This window comes from Trachypithecus francoisi, unplaced genomic scaffold, assembly GCF_009764315.1.
Source record: "Trachypithecus francoisi isolate TF-2019V2 unplaced genomic scaffold, Tfra_2.0 Lachesis_group14, whole genome shotgun sequence".
NCBI classification, from domain to species: Eukaryota; Metazoa; Chordata; class Mammalia; order Primates; family Cercopithecidae; genus Trachypithecus; species Trachypithecus francoisi.
In genome coordinates this window covers 41377376-41395619 of record NW_022681459.1, presented here as the reverse complement: position 1 = coordinate 41395619, position 18244 = coordinate 41377376, and the positions used below count along the sequence as shown (strand labels likewise).

The 18244-nt window shown below is 56.9% G+C and overlaps 1 protein-coding gene across 1 annotated transcript in view; it reads right to left on the bottom strand.

Annotated features, from left to right (window-relative positions):
- Positions 1–18244, bottom strand: part of GNB1L (G protein subunit beta 1 like) — a 69694-nt gene that overhangs the window by 14533 nt on the left and 36917 nt on the right. Inside the window, exons 5-6 of the mRNA XM_033232938.1 lie at positions 9632–9794; positions 4229–4327 (exon numbers count right to left, since the gene is read on the bottom strand). Of these exons, the coding sequence (XP_033088829.1) occupies positions 4229–4327; positions 9632–9794 (262 nt within the window). The remainder of the gene's footprint in view (positions 1–4228; positions 4328–9631; positions 9795–18244) is intronic.

Genomic DNA, 18244 nt, shown 5'->3' with positions numbered 1-18244 from the left:
CTGTCAGCATGGGACTGGCACGGCTGCCCTTAGGGCAACCCGAGGACATAGGGGCAGAGGGCACAGAGCTGAGCCCGAGGCCTCCCAGTGCTGTACCACTTCTCACCAGCCCTGCAACCTGCATGTGCCCATCCTGGGTTCTGCCCAAAGGGGTGATGCTGGGCACTCACCAGCCACTGTGAGTGCTGCCAACCCTCTCCACCTCTCCCATGCACAGGGACCTATCCTCCTGCCTCCTTTCCCCAGGCCTAAGATGTGTGGCCACTGCTCACTGGGGCTGGTCACCTGTCTAGAGCCGCCAGCCAGAAGAAACTGTGAGCTCCATCTCCATGAAAAATGAACTCTCTGTGCTTTGTCAGTGTGGCTGCTGAAGCCCCCACCCCTGAAGCCTGGTGCGAGCTGCCCGAGCTCTCGTGATGAATGAGGGCGTAGGTCAGAGGGCTCCGAGCCCTGGGCAGACGCCTCGTTTGTTAAGCCTCTGGAATAATTGCAGGAGGAGAGCGCTGCAGGATTCCGCATCACCCTGGGGACACAGCCGTCAGTTCCCGGCACCAAGAATGACAGCCCAGAGAAACCTGGCATGGCTGAGCAAGGAGACCTGGGGGAGCCGGAAGGCACCAGGGGGTGTACCTAACAAAGGGATGCTGAGTCCTCAAACAGCGCAAGGACCAGGGCTCCAGGGAACCGGGGGAGCCAGGCCCGGAGCCCGAGGCCAACTGCCCTGACCTGGAGGGGATGGCCAGGCCAGGGACAGAAGGACAGTCACTGTGCCCTGCAGGATGTGGGCATGTGAACGCGAGGCCAGAGCTGGTCCAGTGGTCCTCATACATGTCCCTGGAAAAGACTTGTAAAACCGCTGGGTTCTAATAACAGAGTTCACACAGACGAAACTGAGAAGAGTGAGGCTCCGGGAGGAGGCAAGTGGCAGTCGATGCGTCTCCTCCTGGGGCATCTTCTCCCAGGCTTCGTCCCAAGTCATGCCCTGCTGCCAGAGTCCACATTGTCCCTGGGAGGCAGAGCTGCCCCAGGCCCCCGGGTGTACTCAGCGCCCTGCCCCTCCCTGCAGAAGCCCTGGCCATGCTGCTGCGTGTGCTGTTTTATCCCCGGGAGGAGTTCCATGTTGACACCTTTCAGATCACCTGCTGGGAAATGAGGCATGCAGGACCCACAGTACTTTCCTCCTTGACATGGGTGCCACGCCCTCTGCACAGGAGCTCCTTGCAGGCAGCCCTGGCTCCCTGGAAGGGCCTCCCCCTGGTAAGCGGTGTATCTGAACTCAGAGTGGGTGAGGGCCAGGCAAGAGCAGCTGGGAACACTCCACATCCCAACCAGGAATGCAGACCAACCCCAGAAGCTGACTCCAAAGACTCTCCCCACTGGACCTGCTCCCCTCAGGCAGCGCTCTGTGGTGGCGCCTGTTCCCAGCCTGCGCCACCCTCCTCCCTGGCACTGTCCTCCACTGCCGGAGCTGAGACTGCCTGGGGCTGCTCCCGTCACTGATGTCCTTCTGGCAGTCTCCGAGCCTAGTGCCTGTGTGAAGCCACTGCCTCTGAGTTCAGATGCCATGGCCAGCGCAGGGACTGTGTGTGTGACTGACCTGCCTGCCATGGTGCCACAGGGTGGCTGGAGCAGAAGCCAACCTGGCCTGGAGGGGCTTGCCCTGTGGTTGCCAGCCTCTGCTATGCCCCTGGTCCCTGTAGACCCCAGTGACAGACACCACAGGCAGGGCAGTCCTCTTGTGGCTGGGGCACTTTGGTGCCCACAGCCTTGATGCTGCCTGACCTCTGCTGGGGAGAGGATCTGAAGTCTCCCAGATCTGTTCTTCTCTGCCCTCTCCCTGCCTGCAGATGAGACCTGGAGGCCAGGCCTCACTCTGTACCCCTCCTATTGACTGGCAGCCCCAGAGGGACACAGCAGGTCAAGGGCCGTGGGCAGCCCTCAATGCACCGTACCCCAGGAAGCAGGGCAGGGCTGGCTGGAGGGGCCCTTGCCCTGAGGGCTGTGCCAGTGACTGCCTCAGGCTTGACATAGGTCCTGATCTTTTATATATTAATAACAATTATTCTTATGTTGTAGGTCAGCTGCTTTAAGGAGCAAAATATGAATATGATAAAGATTAAAAATTTTTTTAAATGTTTAAATAAATAAAAAATATAAATGAGATTGCCCCCCCCCCAAAAAAAAAGTAAAGAAAAGAAAACTCTCAGTGTTTCAGAAAAAAAAATAGCAAGTCAAGCCACTGTGCCACAATTGGATTGACAAACTATAACCCGACCCTCAGGCTTGGGGATGGAAAAGGGAACATGTGGAGTTAATGTCGGCTTTTCTTAGCGGAATGCTTCACGCTGGATCTCCATCACCAACAGAAACGCGATTTGTCCTCTGTCAACTACATTAATTACCCTAACAAGTTTGTACATCCCTTTCTATGCATTTTTCTGTTGGAATTTTACATGATTGTGCAATGACCCACGTTTCCCAAGGGGTGGAACAGGAGCGGTGCAGCCTCGGACACCCTTTCCCAGGATCTGGACGTCCTGCCCACTGCCTGTGGGGTTCCAGCCTTGGGGGGCGCTTTTCCTCCCAGCAGAATCCCTGGCAAGCCCTTGGAGGAGGCTTGTCTGGGCACATGGAGGCCAATGACCCGGGCTCCGCTGTAGTCCCTGTGGCCCGGCTGTGAACCTGCTGGCACCGAGTTTCATCATCCCAGGTGAGGCCCCCGGAAGCTGCCCTGCCTCCCGTGAGGGCTTCTCCCCAAAAGGCCACAGCCGCAGAAGTAGCACCACAGGATCAGCCCACGGGAGACCCCAAATTCCAAGTGAACTTTCTCAGTCAAGAAACCATAGGGGAAAGCTGACTGCAGTAAGGGGCGCCTGCTTTCTGGTCACATGGAGAGAGAGAAAAGCTGGGGGCAGGGCCTCTGGGGGTGCTGGTCCTGGTGGGCCTTGCAGGGCACGCAGACGCCCACCAACTGCACAGTCCCGTCCAGTCTCGCTCTCATGAGGAGGTCAAAGAGGCAGTGAACCAGAGTCACCTCCTGGTAAAGGCCCAGCCCAGGGCAGTTCTCAGAGTCGAACAGAAAAGGAGGGTGCCTGGGCCGGGCGCGGTGGTTCACACCTGTAATCCCAGCACTTTGGGAGGCCAAGGCGGGTAGATCACGAGGTCAGGAGATTGAGACCATCCTGGCTAACATAGTGAAACCCTGTCTCTACTAAAAATACAAAAAATCAGCTGGGCGTGGTCCCGGGCGCCTGTAGTCTCAGCAACTCGGGAGGCTGAGGCAGAAGAGTGGAGTGAACCTAGGAGGTGGAGCTTGCAGTGAGCCGAGATGGCACCACTGTACTCCAGCCTGCGTGACACAGCGAGACTCCATCTCAAAAGAAAAAAAGAAAAGGAGGGTGCCTGGCATGACCTAGGGCCCCGGGAAGGGTGCTGCCGGTGACCCTCACCATGGGCTTCTGAGGCAGCTCAGGGCTAAATGGGCTCTTTCCAAGTGAATGCATGGGACCACTTGTTCTGCAGCCCTAGACATGAGCAGCCCCGAGGAGGGTAGCTCCACCTGGCCTGGAGGGTGATGAGGGAGGAGGCTGGCCTCAAGGAAGCTGTGCTGCATGGAGGCAGCTGGCCCAGAAGAGTCCCTCCCAGCAATCCCGACCTGGGCCCCAGTGATGCCTTCCAACCCTGTCTAACCACAAAGAACAGTTGAGAAGGAAGGAAGTGTTCATGGATCTGAAATTCCAAGTGTGGCCTCAGGGAATGTCATTGTGTTAAGTCCACTCCTGCCTCTAAGAGGTAAAGAAGTAACAAAAATTAATTCTAAGCAAAGCGGGGACATGTAGGCTTGCTGTAGTTAGTCAGCATGGCCCGCCCTGCCCTAAGCAGGGCCCAAGTAATGAGGCGCTGGCAGACACCATTGTCCCCTCCTCACTGCTCACTGGAGGGCACCACGGGCTGCGGGATGAGCCCACCCGAGCCTGCAAAGGACAAGGACCTGCTGCCACTGCTGCTGGCTGAAGCCAGGCCTCTCCTGAGATGCTGACAGGAGGTCCCTTGCAGCAGCGGGAAGCAGACGGCCATGGGGACACTGAGGAGGCTGCACAGGTTCCCTGCGGTGGGGGGTGGGGGGAGTTGCCTAAGTGGCTTGACGATAAATCAGATCCTGAATGGAGCATGACTCATGGCCATGGGCGTGGCCGGCAGGGCGTGGCTGGTGCACGCGGGGCCTTACCTGCCACAGCCGCAGGCACATGGGCATGCCTAGCTTGGCATCTGCCTTCGGCTTCAGGGCGCACACTGACGTCTTGGATGGCATCTCCAGAATCTGAACCTGACAGTAAGAAAACAAGTTGATTTGGGCCGTTGCCAAGTCGAGTCTGCACTATACAAACAAGAGACTCTTAAGGCGATTAACCAGGGCTGCTGTGAGTTTCTGTCTGCGCCCCTCCCCGTGGTCACCTGGGAGCCCAGGCTCCTAATTAGGCTGCATGCGCCCTTGCAAAATGCTTGCACCATTCCCGGGTCACCGCCTGGCAGCTGCCCCGGCCTCTCCCGACGTTACTGCACAGGCTGAGCAGGAGGATGCTTCCCTGGCCCCTGACAGAGCCCGCCAATTCTCTCTCCTTCCTGGTGCAGGCTTTACATACAAACCACTATGAGTGATCTCAGGCATAGCCATGGTTCTAAGACTTGCCTAGGAGCACCTAGGGACTTGCCACCCACTTGAGAAATGAATGTGATGTGCCTCCTCTGAGGGCAGCTCCTGGAAACCTGGCTCCCCTAGCACCCCGGTGTGCCCTGTGCATCAAGGCTACATTCCAGGTCCCCTGAACACAGGCCAGGGCCCTCCTACACCTGGGCTGGGAGATGTGCCGTGCTGGCTTGTGGGGTGCAGGTCTGCTGATCACCCATCTCCTGAACAGCCAGGTCAGGGGATGGCCAAGGCCACAAGCAGCAGACTGCCAGGTGGTTCTGCTGGAATCCAGGTCCGCCTGCACCCTCTGCCCTCACTCTGAGAACTGGGGAGGCTCAGTCAGCCCTGAACTTCCCCAGGTGCGAGCGAGAGCAGCTCACTGGCCCCTGACAGAGCCTGCCGATTCTCTCTCCTCTGTCTGCTTCTCCTTCCTGGTGCACGTTTTACACAAGAACCACTTGGAATGAGCTACCGATAACATGGCAATAATATCAATGCACAGTCACCTTGAGCAGAGCCTGGCATACATGGGGCATCACCCAGTTTACACACAAGGAGTCCGAGCCCCAGAGGCTGGGGGCTCTGAGTAGGCAGAAATCATACCAGTTGGTCCAGTGGTCTCTGGCCTCTCTATTCTCCAGAGCCAGGCAGGGGGATTGTGTCTTAGGGGCCTGTGCCTGTGTGGGTGAGAAGCTTGCTGCCCTCACTAACCCACACAGAACAGGCCCGGGACCCCAAGTCTGAATCCTAGATCTGCCACAGGCAGGCTGGGGGTGTGCTGAGGTCACCTCCGGGCAGGGCAGAGAGCTAGGCCCACAGCCCAGTCCTTCCAGCTACAGAGTTCTGCTGAGGCGCCCACCTCCAGTACACGGACCAGGGCCACGGCACTTCCTGGGCAGGCTGCTCTCGCCAGGGGCCCCCACAGCAGCTCAGCCTCTGACAGCAGGGCTTCTATTCCACTCAGCACCAGGAGTTCAGCCTGGAACACAGGGCTTCTGCCCCACTCAGTACCAGGGATGGCTCACAGATCTAGGCCCCACACAAATGCATGCACACACACATGCATGGGTAACATGTACACACCTGCACACACAAATAGAGCCTCTTGCCCGTCAAGCCCAGAAACCAGGGGCCTCAGGGTGAGCCAACCATCTGACGGAAGAGGTCCCCGGGGAACAAAGAGAGTAACACAATGAAGGGGGCAAAAAAGAACTCAGTAACGGGAGAGGTGATTATAGTCAGGAACCAAGAGGCTCAGTGATGGTAAGACCAGGCCTGTGAGCTCTGGGGAAGGTGGTCAAGCCTGAACTCCAAAGCCAGCCAAAACGGTAAGCAGGAGGGTAAAACAGAGGTCTCCGTGGACACCAAGGATTCCTTGTGGAAAAACCGCTCAAGGAGAAGCTCTAGCAACATGGAAATACAGGAACAAGGACGTCCAAAAACCAAGACGAGGCGCCACTGAGCCTGGCACAGAAGAACATGGAGAACCCAGGAGAAGCCAGGGCGGGCTTAGCCATTCTTTGTCTTCTGCAAGTAACAGCAACTCCGGGACAGGGTTTCTCCTCTTAGGATCAGCATGGCCACTGTGTGAAGAGCTACAGGCACCTGGGTGGCCTGCAGGGACCAGAGTTATGACCCATGTGCCGCCTCCGTGATCCCAGCTAAGGGAGCAGTGGCAAGCTGTCATTGGGTGTTGCCACCATTGTCCCTTTGCTGTTTTCAGGAAGGGTCTGTGAGAGCCACCGTCAGGGCTGTGAGGAGGGTCTGGGAGGGTGTAGACCACACTGTGTGGCTCACTCCCGACATTTCCAAATGATAAGGGAGAGGGGCAGGGAAGTGCTGGGAAGGGAAGTCCCCTGGCAAGGGCTCCACCCCCGGGCCTGTGCCTACAGACCTAGGTGAGGACAGGCACTCCTGCATTCACACCCAAATGCTGCATTTCCCAAGACCACCCTGGCCCGCCATGCCCCCATTCTGTGCCTATAAAAACCCCCAAGACCCTAGCAAGCAGAGACACAAGCAGCTGGACATTGAGAGGACGCTGAGAGGACGTCGAGGGGAGCATGGCGGTGGAAGAGCACCCCGACAGAGGCTGGCATGCTAGCAGGCCATCGACCAGCAGAACGAGGTGGAATCTGGCCGGGCAGTTGGAGGACAGCCCAGGCCACCAAGCGGACCGACTCCAGGAGAAAACCATCTCCCTTCTGGTTCCCCTATCTGCTGAGAGCTACTTCTACTCAATAAAACCTTACACTCATTCTCCAAGCCCACGTGTGATCCAATTCTTCCGTTACACCAAGGCAAGAACCCACGATACTGAAAGCCCTCTGTCCCTGCCATAAGGCAAGCGTCTAATTGAGCTGACTAGTACAAGCCACCTATGGACAGCTAAACTGAAAAAGCAGCCTGTAACACACACCCACTGGGGCTTCAGCTGTAAACATTCACCCGACACTGCCGTGCAGCCAGGGCCTCACAGCCTGCCTGTCCGTGTGCTTCCCTAGAGGTTTGAGGAGTAGGGCACTGAGGAAGCGGAACACGCCCCCATCGCATGCCTTGGGAGGGGATGAGGGAACTTTTCCCTTTTCACAACCTGTTTTCCCCATATGAAACTGAGAAGTTTTGTTTTGTTTTAAAGTCAGAGTCTCACTCTGTCACCCAGGCTGGTGCCATCGCGGCTCACTGCAGCCTTGAACTCCTGAGCTCGAGTAACCCTCCCACCTCAGCCTCCCCAGTAGCTGGGACTACAGGTGTGCGGCCACCAGGCTCAGCTAACTTTTTATAGAGAGGGAGTCTCACTGTGTTGCCCAGGCTGGTCCTGAACTCCTGGGTTCCTCCTGCTTCGGCCTCCTGAGTAGCTGGGCCTATGATTTCCTACTTTTTGCACTCTTCTGTGCCAGATTTCTTAAAATAAGATCTGCTCCTCTTGTTGCTATATCAGGAGGATGGGCTAGTTCCAGCAGTTAATGGGGTGGGGAGGTGAGGGACTTAAGCCAGGGGCAGGAGGAGCTGCCCTGAGCACACCTGTGCTTCTGTGGGGTGGGGAGGGCTGTGGAGGAGGCAGGCACTGGCTACACAGCCTACACAGCCATACACAGTCCCCAACAAGGGAGGGCCTGTCTCAATTTGGGCTCAAAAAGACCCCTCTGGGGAGAGTGAGGGGACATCAACGGCAAATGACTTGAGCAGGCCAGTGAGGGCAGGGGCAAAAGATGATGGTGGGGCGCAATGAGGGCAGAACCCAGGGCAGTCCTGATGCCCCACTCTGGGTGCTGCAGGAGGGAGCGGGGGTGGCAGCGCCTTGAACCACATCCTGGGTGCAGGGGAGCGGTGAGCCCTGGACCTGAGCACCAGAGTTACACACCATGTCCACCTGGCCTGGGTCCTCAGCCCGGGGCCGCCCCTGCCTGCGCCTGTACTTGGAGCCTCCTACAGATACCCATGAGCTTTCTGCCTGGCACCTGACTGCAACTTTTGTTTCCAGAAGGAAAGATGTTAGGTTTGGGCAAGTGTGGCCACCCAGTCGGCCGAGTAGGGTGGGAGTATGGCTCCCTGGGCGTTGTCTGGGTGTAGGCCAGCAAGGCTTTCTCCCGCCCAGTCCGACAGATTCCAGGTGGGAATGTGGAAAGCAACTGTTTTCCCAGGATGTGCGAGGTCTCCAGACAGGCTGCCCCACGGGGAGAGCCGAAAGCCAGGACGAGAGTTAGACAGCCTTGAGCACAGGGGACATGGGGCCGGGGGTAGTGTAGGCTGACCGAGTGCTGGCTGGCGGCCTCGGGGTGGCTGACACCAGCGCATGGAGGACAGCAGGACAAGGGAAGAGCTGACTCAAACTCCTGTGGCATTCCTGTGGGTCTGCAGACCTTGGGTCCCGGGGGAGGAAGGACACCCCTCTCTCTGACATAAATACAACTTGTAACAGGTTTTTGGCAGATTGGCAAGAAAAGTGTATGTAGCTCCTAATTGGTTATTTAAATGCAATGAACAAATAAATGCCTGTTCCTATCTCATTATTTATGTACTGGATCTGCCTGAAGACAGAACGACTCTCCTTGGGCAGAGGCCAAGCCCAACTGTGCGTGGGGGCTGCCCTGCCCAGTACCAGCCCCAAAGACAGCTGGGGCACAGGGAATGGGGAGGACTTGGCAGTGGGCATGGACAGTAGCCCCCACATGTGTGACCCCTACTCCATGGTATATCCTCCCCATGCCTTGCCCTCGGGCCACCACGCCCCACTCACCAGGCGGGACAGTCACCACTCACAGGCTCTTCTCTGATTTCCCTTTGGCTCCCCCAAGAGCTGAGCCTCCAGCCATGCCTAAGTTCCACCTAACAGTGGCCTCCCTGCTTGGTGAACCCCCCATCCCCCTGGGTGTTCCCTAGCTCACCTTTCTCCTGGGGACTGTGATCACCACCCTGTGCCTGCACCCACCCATCCCAGCCCTGGTTCTGTGCCCTGAGACACCACCCTCCCTGCAGCCCTGGTTCGGCCCTCCCCAGGCCTCCAACTTCACCAGGGCATTGGTCTCTCTCCCACCGCCTCCTGCCAGCTGCCCCGGAGCGTTCCTCCCACTTGGGTCTAAGGTCCTCAGGGCCTGAGCAGTCTCTACCCTGCTGGCCTCGGGCCTCCAGGCTTGGCCATCCCACGCTGCTCTCCTCCATACGCAGAACTGTGCTGGCTGTCAGGCCTCCAAAACACCGGCCCCTCCCCCAACCCCTCCTGATTCTCCCTCTGCCCTAGGAGGATGGCTCATCAGCAGGGCCACCCCGAGGGGCAGGCCCAGGCCTAGCTGGCTGTGCACCAGCCCCGGCCGGTGGAGCTGCCGTCGAGTGGGCAGCTCCATGGGGTCCTGTGGGTGGGCGCAGGCGCCTCCTAACCAAGTGCAGAGGATGAGCACAGCTGTTTGGAGAACATGGGGCCTCAGGTGGGCTGGCTCTCACCTCGTCGCTGCCCTTCCCTGGCACGGCAAGCATCCAGCGCGGCTGGCCCCCGGCCAGGATGCTGCTCCGGCAGAAGCCCACACTCTCCAAGCGCACAGAGTCCACGACAGCGTTCCTGCCCTCCGCCAGGTCCCACAGGCACAGCTTCAGGTCTCGGCCCTGACTGCCAGACAAAGAGGAGACAGGCCTGAGACTCCCCTGGACAAGTGTCAGCTCCCATGGCCCCTGCAGCGGAAGGAAGGCAAGGCCACGTTTCCAGAGAGCGGGTGCCGTGAGCTTGGATCACCGCAGGTCGGGAGCCTCAGCTGAGGAAGGGCCTCATCGCTCTGGCATTGACACATGAGCCAGCACCAAAGTGTCTGAGGCCAGGACACGCAGCGGACCAAGGCTGTGGACCGACGGCTGCCCAGCGTGGCCCCGGGGTGGAGGACACCAAGCCTGCAGTGCTGCACAGCACAGACAGCAAACTTCACTGTGTACATCCTAAAACCAGCAAACACCCAGGGTGCCAGGCCCCCAGGAAGGACTGCAGACTGTGACAAGGGGGAGAACAGAGGAGAGCCAACCTGAGGCGTTTTGGGGTAGTGCTCATGACTAGATGCTTATGAGGTTGAAGACAAAAACAACTGTGCAGAAACTGCTCCCGTGGGTGAATTAGTTTCTCAGAGGAGTGCAGGTTACAGTTCTGGATCCTCTCCACGTGTACACCTGGTAGAACAAATGAGGAAACCAGGGGTGGCTCACGGGCCCAGGGTCTCACCACAGGGAGATGTGACAGAGAGGCCAGGGAGAGATGGGCTGGCGGAGTCAAATTAGAATTGTAAAGTCAAGACGAGCAACGAGTGGTCAGATGCACAGAGAGAAATGAGTGCAGACGGGTGTGTAAGCACAGGTCACCCTGCAACCCAGGCGCCTCCCACTGCTGTCCGCTGAGAACACCACACCTAACCCCAGGTTTTGGTTTCTTATCCTGTTCTCCAAAAACAGGAACCAGGGCTCTGGAGAAATGGCTGACTCTAGGATAGAGTGGAGGAAAACCAAGATGTTAGTCTCAAGCATCCTGTAGTGCCAGGCAGTGAGAAATGCTTCAGAAATAAAATAAGGCTGGGTACAGTGGCTCACGCCTGTACTCAGCACTGTGGGAGGCCGAGGCAGGCGGATAACCTGAGAGGTCAGGAGTTCAAGACCAGCCTGGCCAACATGGTGAAACCTCGTCTCTACTAAAAACACAAAAAGATCAGCTGGGCGTGGTGGCGTGCGCCTGTAATCCCAGCTACTTGGGAGGCTGAGGCATGAGAACTGTTTGAACCTGGGAGGCGGAAGTTGTGGTGAGCCAAGATTGAGCCATTGCACTCCAGCCTGGGTGATAAAGCAAGACTCTGTCTCAATAAATAAAAAATAAAATAAAATAAAGACTGGGCATGGTGGCTCACACCTAAAATCCCAGCACTTTGGGAGGTCAAGGCAGGAGGACTGCTTGAGCCCAGGAGTTCCAGATCAGCCTGGGCAAAACAGTGAGACCCCTATTTCTACAAAAGACACAAAAATTGGCCAGGCCTGGTGGTGCACACCTGTAGACCCAGCTACTCAGGAGGCTTCGGTGGGAGGATTGCTTGAGCCTGGGAGTTGGAAGCTGCAGTGAGCCATGATTGAGCCACTGCACTCCAGGAGACCCTGTCTCAAAAAATAAAATAAAAATAAAAAAGGATTGGGGATGTCAGAAGGACACAGGCTCTGAAGCTGGAACAATCTGAGAAATCAAATAAATCATGGTGGTATTAGATTTTAGCTCAAAGAAAGAAGTAAATCTGCATGAGCCCATCCTCATGAGTGAATGTGTATTATGTATCAGAAAGAAGGAATAAACCTTCCTTCCAGCTTCTTATATTCCAATTAAAGTAGGAATCTGCCATGGCTGGGAGGGATGAGGGAAATGAGAACACCCCAGTAGTAACTAGTGCAGGCAGAGTCCACAGATGGATGCTAAAATCAGCGGCAAAAGTGTAAGGCTCTCAACATATTGCCTAGGCTAGTCTCAAACTCCTCGGCTTAAACGATCCTCCTGCCTCGGCCTCCTGAGTAGCTGTGACTACACTCCCCAGATGTTATTAATTACTGCGGTGGTGGTAACACAGGGCCACACATCCTTGGCTCTCCTCCCCCCAGGAGGTGGATTTGCACGTGGACTGCAACTAGTAAGCAAAAGCTATACCTTGACAGTGGAGTCAGGCAGACACTTCCTGCCCCAGTGACCAGAGTTGTCCTCGCCAAGCCATGGGCCATCAGGGACCCATGTGTTCAGCATGGATGCCAGGATGATAGGATGAGAAACCTCACTTCTGTGGGTTTCCTCCCAACATCCATCACCCCAGTCTTAACCTGAGAAAATATCAGACAAACCCAGCCTGAGGGGTGTTCTACAAAACATCTGCGCAGTAACTCTTCAAAAGTGTCAGCTAGGTGCGATGACTCAGGCCTGCAATCCCAGCACTTTGGAAGGTGGTGGTGGGAGGATTGCTCGAGCCCAGGAGTTCAAGACCAGCCTGGCTGACATAGTGAGACTCCATCTCTACAAAAAAAAATTTTTTAATTAGTCAAGCTTGGTGGCGTGTGCCTGCAGTTCCAGCTACTCAGGGGGCTGAGGTAGGGGAATTGCTTGAGCCTGGGAGATTGAGGCTGTGTGAGCTGTGATGATACCACTGCACTCCAGCCTCGGTGACAAAGCAAGACCCTGCCTCAAAAAAAAAAAAAAAAGACCAAAATGTTGAGGTCATGAAAATAAATGATCACACACCCAGAAGGGACTAAGGAGACGTGACAGCTCAGAGGATCCTGGAGCAGAAACGTCATTGGTGGACAAACAGAAGAAATTGAAACAAAGTCTGGGTCCCAGTTATTATCATGCACCCATGCTCTGCCAGAAGGGCTGTGCGGTGTGCGGCGTCCACGCCACAGAGAACTCAGCACCACAGAGACTGATCTGGGGAACTCAGTCCCTGTCCAAATCTCCACTGGGGTTTTGGAGAACCTGCCAAACTGATATCAAAATGTACCCGGACATTTGGAGCACAAAGACTCGCACAGCCCCCGGAGCTCTGCTAGGCAGCAAGGCTCAATGTGACACTGCAGGGAGGCCGAGATGGGGGTGTCCTCAGCATGACGAGGGCCAGGGCCAAGGGAGGGGAGATGTGGCTGCACACCACGCTCACAGGGAGGGCATCCATGTGCGCCCTGCGGGGAGCGGAGGACTGACTTGTTTTTCCAGGAACTTTAACATTTTTTTCTTTGAGACAGTATCTTGATCTGCTGCCCAGGGTGGAGTGCAGTGGGGTGATCACAGCTCACTGCAGCCTCAAAATCCCAGGATCAGGTGATCCTCCCACTTCAGCCTCCCAAGTAGCTGGGATGACCAGCGTGTGCCACCACACTCAGCTAATTTTTGTATTTTTTTGTAGAGACGAGATTTCACGATGTTTCCCAAGCTGGTCTTGAACTCTAGGCCCAAGCATACCTCAGCCTCCCTAAGTGCTGGGATTACAGGAGTGAGCCACTGTGCCCAGCTTAACTTTTTTTTTTTTGAGACAGAGTCTTGCTCTGTCCGCCAGGCTGGAGTGCAGTGGCGTGATCTCGGCTCACTGCAAGCTCTGCCTCCTGGGTTCACGCCATTCTCCTGCCTCAACCTCCCAAGTAGCTGGGACTACAGGCACCCGCCACCACACCTGGCTAATTTTTTTGTATTTTTAGTAGAGACGGGGTTTCACCATGTTAGCCAGGATGGTCTTGATCTCCTGACCTCGTGATCCGCCCGCCTCGGCCTCCCAAAGTGCTGGGATTACAGGCTTTAGCCACCGTGCCCGGCCGGCCCAGCTTAACTTTTTATTTTGAATCAGTTTTGAACTCACAGGACAGTTGTGAGAACAGCACGAAGACTCCCTATGCCTCCTGCTGCAGTGGCCTGCTTCTCCTGGCCTCTCCCAGCCCTGTGCACACAGGTGAGCCTGTCACCAAGAACCCTGCCTTGTCACCACCACATCCTGACCAAGGGTGAACCCCAACAGCCCGCAGTCATCCTGGGGCGTCGTGGCCTGTGTGGGGTCTTGCGGGGCACACATTGCGTTGCTGTGGGCCCCGGCTGCCTCTGACCCCTGCACGGCCCCTTCTCTCTCCCTGTCTCTGCCTCTCTCTCATGTCCTTGCACTCCTTCCTTCCCTGGTGATGAGGCCCAGGCCCACATTCCTCAGGGGACACCAGATGATGCTGCCTGTCCTCAGTCACCACGCTGCGAGGCGCCCGACGTGCCCTGCCCACCATCGGGGGTGTCAACCCTGGTCGCCTGGTCAGGATCCATCATATTCAAAGGCTCATCATCCCAAATTCTGATCATTCATTTTAGTGCTCATATTGGCCCAGGCTAATGGGAGCCCCTGCAGGCTGGCTCAGAATCCTCTGACATGTGGCCATCCATGAGATGTCCAGACCTAGAATCTGCCATCTCCTGGGGAACCCTCACTCCACTAGGACACACAAGCATTTAGAAGCCAGGACCTGGGTGTCCACCTGCTCACTGCTAGAGCATGCCCTGGCCGCCAGGCCCCTCCATACGCAGGCAAGGGAACACACACACACTTCCCATGCATGCACACAACACACAATCACACACACCACACACCTCATACACACCTCACATACATACACACCACACAGGCATCTCTCACACACACAACTTCCATACACAAACCTCACACACACAATACACAGGTTCTTTTTCACTTTCCCCCTTTCTGTGTTGGTAACTCTCCTCTCTGGGCAGGGACAACCCTGGCCTCTGTTCTCCTGGAGATGTTCACTGACATGCTCAACCAGTGAGCCTGCCCGCCTGCTCTCACCAACCTCCTGGCCTCCCAGGCTGCCGCTGCCACACCACTCTCCTGACCCTGCTTCTTTGACTGCCTGGATCCCCTTCCTGCCCCATCCAAGGGGCATTGAGGTGGGGGAAGGCAGGACCGCTGGGTACCCACACGGAAACACAGAGCCTTCACTGCATACCATAGTGAATTCCAGCTGAACCATGGACCTACAAGAGACAACAGCAAAGCTCCAGGGAGACATGGAGAGAGGTCTCTCGGATCTCGGTGTGGGAACCCCCTGCAAGACACAAAGGCACTCTCCATAAAGGGAAAGGCTGGCAGACTTGAATTGACTCCATTAAAATGAGTAACCTTTGTTCATTAAAGACACCATTAGGGGCCAGGCACAGTGGCTCACGTCTGTAATCCCAGCACTTTGGGAGGCCAAGGCAGGCAGATTATGAAATCAGGAGACCGAGACCGTTCTGGCCAATATGGTGAAACCCTGTCTCTACTAAAAACACAAAAATTGGCTGGGCGTAATGGCGCATGCCTCTAATCTCAGATATTCGGAAGGCTGAATCCGAAGGCAGGAGAATCGCTTGAACCAGGGAGTCGGTGAGCCGAGATCACGCCACTAAACTCCAGCCTGGCGACAGAGAAAGACTCTGTCTCAAAAAAAAAAAAAAGTGAGAAAAAGAAAACAGTGACAGCTGACTGCAGCTACATGCAACACAGGGAGCTCACGGAGATAAAGCTGAGTGACAGAAGTCACACACAGATGCTGTTCCTTATGTCTCCACACTTTCAAGGAAAAAGCAGATGAAGCTAGTCTATGCTTTTTAGAGACAGATATTCAGAAATAAAGCAAAAATGAGGCATGAGGGGCTACCTCCTGGGGCATGAGGGGGCTACCTCCAGGGAGAGCAGGACACAGCAGCTCGGGGTTCGGAGGCTCGGGGGCCCTGCACTCTACTTCCTGACTGGAAGCTGGTTGCTCAGGTGCCCACTCAGCCATAATACAATGCACTGAGCACACTTGTCTTGCGCTCTTCTGTGAGTACATTATACTTCATAAGAAAAAAGATAAAAATACACCCTGCTGAGGTGGCTGTCGAGGGCACAGGTGCGTCCTTGGCATGCGGGAGGCTGAGGGCGTCCTCCCACCTCCCATCGACATGAAAGCCATCACTTCCTTCAAGGGCCACTTGGAGAGACTTGGCTTCCAAACACAGCTGAGCGCAGGCCGGGTGGCGGCCCACAGGCTCTAGTACAGTGCAAACGCACCTGGCACTCCACACCTGCAGTCTCCATCCACAGACCCCCTGACCCGTGGCTGGCTCTGCCTGGGAAGCGGCCACTGCAGCACCATCCCAGCAGGAAGGGGAGGAGCCCTCGAACGCTAGCTCCCAGACTGCCCACCAGGCCTGGCACAGCTCCCGTCTGCAGGACAGTCTGATACCATGAGGCACCTACGCAAGGGACCACCAAGGGCTACACTGTGGCTGAAAGCTCAGGAGGACCCTTACAAACAGCAGCTCCCGATGCACATGGCCTGGTGGGGTTGTAGAAATGAAGTCTACTCTGACAATCAAAGACCAAACCCACACTGAGGCTCCCTGCACCAGCGGTGGGGGATCTGGGTCGTCTTGGCCAGTACACAGGCACGACCACAGGGGGTTCTGCAAGCACACAGGCCCAGGGTTCTACAAGCACACAGGCTCAGGGCCTCTGCTCTTCAGGACAACCCTGGTGCCTCTGTCACCTGCAGCCATCTCCCAGGTGGTAGGCACCGCATGAGTCTGGCACAGACATGTTTTGCAGACTGGTGGGGGCCAGACAGGCCTCATTCTCCGGGGACTGGACTCCACAGTGCCATGAACCAGGCACCAAGTCCAGAGCAGGAGAACAGGCCTGTCATTTTGGAGTTCTGGGCCGTGATGGTGATGGCATGGAGTTCCCTGAATATGAAGCAAGGCAAATCCCAGGACAGCAGGCCCATGCTCAGAATTCCTGGGCTGGTGGCAGCGATCCCCACACAGGGGCAGATGTCAATGTGATCAAGGACAATAGCCTGCTCTGGCATCCAGGCGGCTCAAAGGAGGACTTGTTGCCAGCTGCCTGCAGGCCTTCCCTGTCCCACCATACCCTGTCCCTCCCACTCCCCATGGGAAGCAGAGAAGCCCCTCAAGCACCTGCCCCTGCCTGCTGCTTCCTGGCCTACCTCCGGCCTGTTGTCCTAGCCCCGTCACCTCCACAAGACCATGGGGGTAATGTCAGAACCCAGCCTTGGGCTAACCCCCAGGGGCTGCCCCTCCCTGCTCTGCTGCCAGCTGCCCAGCACCCAGCCCCACTGTCCCTCACCACATTCACAGGCAGGACCTCCAGGGCCTCAGCACATGGGATCTCCCCAACCAGGAATGCCAGGCCCTCTTGTTCCCCTGCTCACCCAGTAGTGCACCAGTGTGTGGAGCAAGGCCCTGTGAACCAGGTAACCTCAGGATGAGGCTCTGCCACCCATCAGGAGGATGGTGTCATGGCCATGGGAGACCAAGCTGCAGAAGGGTCCACAGAGGTGGCCCTGGGACCTGGGCCCACGGGATGGAGGCAGAGGCTCCTCTGAGGAGAGGCCTGGGCTCAATGTGGACCCCTGGACAGGGCGAGCTCTGCTGAAGGCACAGGCTGACACTGCAATGGCGCCACAGCCATCCCCATACATTCACTAGGCTCTTCCCAGCAGGCACCTGGCCAGACAGCACAGCAATCATGGAGGGTAGGGTCACACTGTCTCGGGATGGGCTAAGGGCTCGTGAACCATAGGAGCATCCAGAAACCTGCCCTTGTGCTAAGTCGAGGCTAGAACAGTGGGGTCTGAGTACCAACGGGGACAGGCCACCTCTGTGGACCCTTCCTGCTGAGGCACAGTCTGGACAAGTCATGCCCAAGTGATGTGTAGGGGACAGAACACACACGTGAGCTTGGGGCCCTGAGGGAGGAGACTGCAGGGGCAGAAACCATAGGAGACACTGCAGGGGAGACTGGATGGGGAGATGGCCCTCACTACCATGCCCACTTCAGAAACACAAAAGCACACCGCTGTGGGACAGCATTACACGCCCAAGCCCTGTGCCCCACCCCCAGCCACTCAGCCGCCATCTTGCCGGCCACATAGCTGTACGTGGCACATCAGGGGCTGGGTCCTCTTGAGAAGAGTCAGGTGCATTGTCATAACCTAGTGAAGGGACACACATGGCCAGGGCTCAGCTGTCAGAACCCCCCGTTCCCAGGGCCTCCACCGGCACTGTGTGTGACCCGCCATGGTCATGGCACACGGCTCAGGCAGGAAGGGCAGTGGACAGGGAGGCCCTCCTTGGGACTACTGCCTGCATCTCTGAGCCTGTACTTTGTCCCATTCCTCTCCTCTCAGCAAATGCCCTCACCCTTGCCCAGTCTCCCAAGCCACAACCCAGTGCCCTTGTGAAGGCCCTCCCACCAACTTGCACCTGGGCTCACCTCAGATGTCACCAGCCCTGGAGCTCTGGCCTCCTCAGCTGGCACCTCCTGGCTCCAGCTTGGGGCATGAAGAGTCCAGTGGAGATTGTGGAGATGCAGAGGCAGACCTGCCTGCCTCCCCATGATGAGGGGCTGGTCCTGCACACCCTGCCCTTGCTGCGGACCCTCTGCTGGCCCCTTCTGGTCCTCCCACCCCGTTCTGCCACCCAGTGATGAACACTAGGGCCTCCATCAGAGAGTTCCTGACTCCCCC